General features: G+C 50.7%; 1 protein-coding gene across 1 annotated transcript in view; it reads left to right on the forward strand.

Annotated features, from left to right (window-relative positions):
• Nucleotides 1–566: 566 nt before the first annotated feature.
• Nucleotides 567–4,080, forward strand: part of st3gal2 (ST3 beta-galactoside alpha-2,3-sialyltransferase 2) — a 9,624-nt gene continuing 6,110 nt past the window's right edge. The window contains exon 1 of the mRNA XM_037682590.1: nucleotides 567–977. Coding sequence (XP_037538518.1) covers nucleotides 567–977 — 411 coding nt within the window. The remainder of the gene's footprint in view (nucleotides 978–4,080) is intronic.

The raw sequence follows: 4,080 nt of genomic DNA on the forward strand, positions 1-4,080 counted from the left end.
TGGCAGAGAAGCTGGAAACGCACTGATAGCTGAAGCTGCTGGACGAAGCTGAAGCTGCTGGACGAAGCTGAAGCTGCTGGACGAAGCTGAAGCTGCTGGACGAAGCTGAAGCTGCTGAAGCTGAACACTGCCAGCCCACAGAGAGAGAGAGACAAGAAGACAAGAGGAACGTTTTAAATCAGAGAAACAAGGGATGAAGGACTTTGGACTCTGGCAGGTCACAGCTGGTTCTGTGGGACAGTTGGACACCAGAGGGACGGAGAGAATCCTGGACAGAGACCAGCAAAGAGACGGTGAGGGACACTGAGAATCCTGCAGAGGGACACAGACTGTTCTGGTCCGTTTCTGGTGTCCAGGGTGGTCCGGTGTGACCGTGGGGTCGTCCCGATCACCGCACCTCGGTGGTTGTTGGACCGGGGACAGTGGCAGGCTCAGGGGTGGGTGCATGGCCATGGGGGGGCCGGATCCCGTCGTCCATGCTCCACCGCGACAGGGGCTTTGGCTGGGGGTCCTGGAGCTGGGGTCCGCCCAGGGGGACTCCTAGACTGTCGGAGCTCAGGCCCTGGATGAGCGGGGGGTTGGTGGCGGTGGGTGGGGGTGGTGTCGGAGGTGCCGGAGCGGAGAAAGGAGGCAAGGTGAGATGTTCCCGCAGATTCTGGCTTCTCTTCGGGACTCTGGTCCTGGTCTTCCTCACCTCGCTCTTCCTGTCCGTCTCACTCCGGGGAGGCGTCAGCTTCAACTACCTGGAGCCGCCCGGGTGGGAGGAGTCAAGGCGGGTGAAGTTAGTGCCCAGCTACGTGGGGGCGCACCACCCGGCGGCGCCCGAAACACCACAGCAGAAGACATGTGCCTGTCCTCGCTGCGTCGGGGACCCCGGAGTCTCTGATTGGTTTGACGACAACTACGACCCGGATGTGTCTCCGGTTTGGACCCGGGACAACATCCAGCTGCCCCCTGACGTGTACTACTGGTGGGTGGTGAGTACCAACATCCTCTAGCTACTGATGCTGCATCTCTGTTTGTTTGTTTGTTCGTCTGTTGACCTCACAGGAAGCACAGAGCGTGAAACTTAACATCTTCAGGTTCTGAACCGTCAACATAAAAACTAAACTACAAATCTGCTCCTCACGTTAGAGAACTGCAGGGAAATATTTTATACAACTCTTTGATTTATTTACAAAAGAACATTTTTGCTAAAAGATAAAGTCGTAGTTTAACGTTTGGAGGAACCTCAGCTTCAGGAGGAACAATGCTGGACCAGCTCTTTACCCTCACTAGAGTCGTTAAGGGCTCATGGGAGTTTGCCCATCTGGTCTACATGAGAAGGCGCTGGACCATGTTCCTCGAGGTACCCTGTGTGTGGGGGGGGGGGGGGGGGTGTCTGTCAGTATGGGGTTGGGGACCCGTTAAAGTGGGTCATTCAGTCCCCGGTAGTAAATCCGAGTCCAAGATCTGGACTGGATGGTGTCACGTTGGAGCCAGACAAACAAATAATAAACAAAATGCTACAAAACGGAAGGACTTCATGGACAGGGCCTGATGAGTGGAGCGGAGACAACTGGGCAGGATAACAGGGAACAGGTGAGAGTGGGCGGGGCCACAGCTGAGGAAGGATAGCCTGATGGAAACAGAGGACACTGGGAGAAACAGAACCAAAAGACTCCAGCGCCGTCAGTCAGCGGTAGAGGTTTTAGTTTGGAGGCAGAAAGAGCTGATCAGTGATGAAGGACGATGTTCCATCAGATTAGAGATGATTTAGGATTATTAAACAGATGAAATTTCAGAACTGACAAGTGCTGGAGGAGCTTCACTTGTTTTCTTGATGAAAACGTGTCACACAAACAGGATAAAAGCTTCACGCTCAGATCTGGACTTTAAAGTTGCACCGCCTGTTGAAGCCTCTCAGAACCAGGAAGGAGCACGGCGCGCACGTCACGTGTTCACCAACGATCTCTGGAACCGTTGAACGTCAGGCCTCAGCGTGTCGTCAGAAACGACAGATCCTGACCCAAGGTTCTGCTGTAAACGTGTCGCCACGGAGCGGCTGTGAGAAAGTAAAACATTTTACCTCCCGTTTTTTATTCCATCGCTCTGAACTTAAAAACACGACGATAATAATAATTTTTGTTCTAATTTAAACCGACGGCAGACGCACCAGATGCATATTTCTCCTGACGCTGAAGATTAACAGAATGACCTGAAGATTTACTGTACGTTGTTGTTTTGTGTGTAATCAGATGTTTGATAAATGAGTTTTCAGAGTGTGAATGAGGCGAGGCCACTGATATCCAAACGCCACGTATCATCCGGTACAAACCCTGCAAGCGTGAGTCTGAAGGGAGCAGAATCTCCTGAGCGTCTCGGCCAAAGCTCGCTGATTAACAGCTTTCTGCTCGTTTGTTTGTGGGCCTCCAGCTGAGCTGCTCATAATCCCAAATAAAACTCTTAACAGCTGAAGCCGCACGACTCCTGAAGTCCCAACAGCACGGCGTTCTGCGAAGAGACGCTCATCGGCTCCTAGATGTACCTGCTTCACACGCAGACCGGCTGCAGGGCATTCTGGGTAAGTCCTGTGGTCGGGTTCTGACGCAGGTCCTTCAGAAGATAGCTGTCTGACCTGTCTGAGATGGAGCTCATGCACTGCACGGTCTGGCCTTCGGGGTGAATTAGCTGGATGCGACTTTTGACCCTTCCTGAAACGAGTCACTCGGGAGTCTCGGAGCCTCGCTGTCACGTCGCACGAGTTTTAAACGGGTCTCCGAGTGGTCTCGAGCAGGGCTTCATTTGTAAATCGACGCCTCAGTAGCGGGCAACATTTTGGTGTATTTTAACAGGTCGTTAAACATCTATGCTTACTTACATTTGTAAGCACTCGTATCCCCGTCCTCCTCACTTGACGGTTCTGAGCCGACCCTTTTCTACTAAATTCACTGTCCGACTCCACATGTGAAACCTCCGGGCACTCACCCCCACCACTCTTTTAGGGGCAGATTTTTTTAAGGGTAGAGGCAGAAATGCTTCACTTGATGGGGCAGTTGATCGTATGTGATATTAAGAAGTCGTGTTGTGTTTAAAACGAGTGTTTATATAATTATTTTCAGTTGACATAAACAATACAAGGCTTATTCGTTCAAGGCAGTCATGGTTGTTCAGAACGTTTTTATTAGTAAGCCTGAGCGGATCCAAGCAGTTTCCGGATAAAATAAGAGAGTTCCCTGATCCGGTTCCGGCAGGATCCAGCTCAAATTAAGTCCTGGTCTTGAGTCTTCGTGGTGGTCCAAGTCCGTCTCAGACGAGGGTTTGTAACTCCAGAGCTGTGGACTCACAGAAAACAACGGATCAGGTTCCTGTAAATGTGGGAACATTTTGTCTCCATCTGATCCTCTGTAGGTCGTTGCTGATGTCTTTCCGACTTGGCGTTGTGTTAACACTCGCCTGTATGCTCCAGAGCAGCAGAACCTCCTGATGAGGATCAGTTCTGAGATCTTGTGGGAGCAGCAGGACCAGTTTTCTCTAGCTCTGACGACACAGTGGACCTGAGTTCAGTACCTGAGTAGAGCTGGAGGGGTGCACCTGTTTTCTGACGTGCACGTCAGCATCGTGGCGCCTTCAGCTGTAGTTTCTTTTGTTTTTCCACTGTAATTTTTATTAACATTTTCAATAGTAAATAACATTCTAAGGATAAATCTCATACATTTTCCAGATTATGGTAACCTAAGCAGGCCTCTCTTTACAATAATAATTCCCAAAAATAACAATAAAGGGGTACACACATTTATACAACATCCATCCATCCATCCATTTTCTTTACCCGTTTATTCCATTTTGGGTCACGGGGGTCGCTGGTGCCCATGTCCAGCAATCACTGTGCGAGGGGCGGGGTACACCCTGGACGGGTCGCAAGTCCATCACAGGGCCACATAGAGACAAACGAGACAAACAACCATTCACTCTCTCACTCACACCTAAGGACAATTTAGAGTTACCAATCAGCCTAACATGCATGTTTTTGGACTGTGGGAGGAAACCGGAGTACCCGGAGAAAACCCACGCATGCACGGAGAGAACATGCAAACTCCT

Source organism: Nematolebias whitei, chromosome 10, assembly GCF_014905685.2.
Source record: "Nematolebias whitei isolate Nwh7 chromosome 10, NemWhi1, whole genome shotgun sequence".
Taxonomy (NCBI): domain Eukaryota; kingdom Metazoa; phylum Chordata; class Actinopteri; order Cyprinodontiformes; family Rivulidae; genus Nematolebias; species Nematolebias whitei.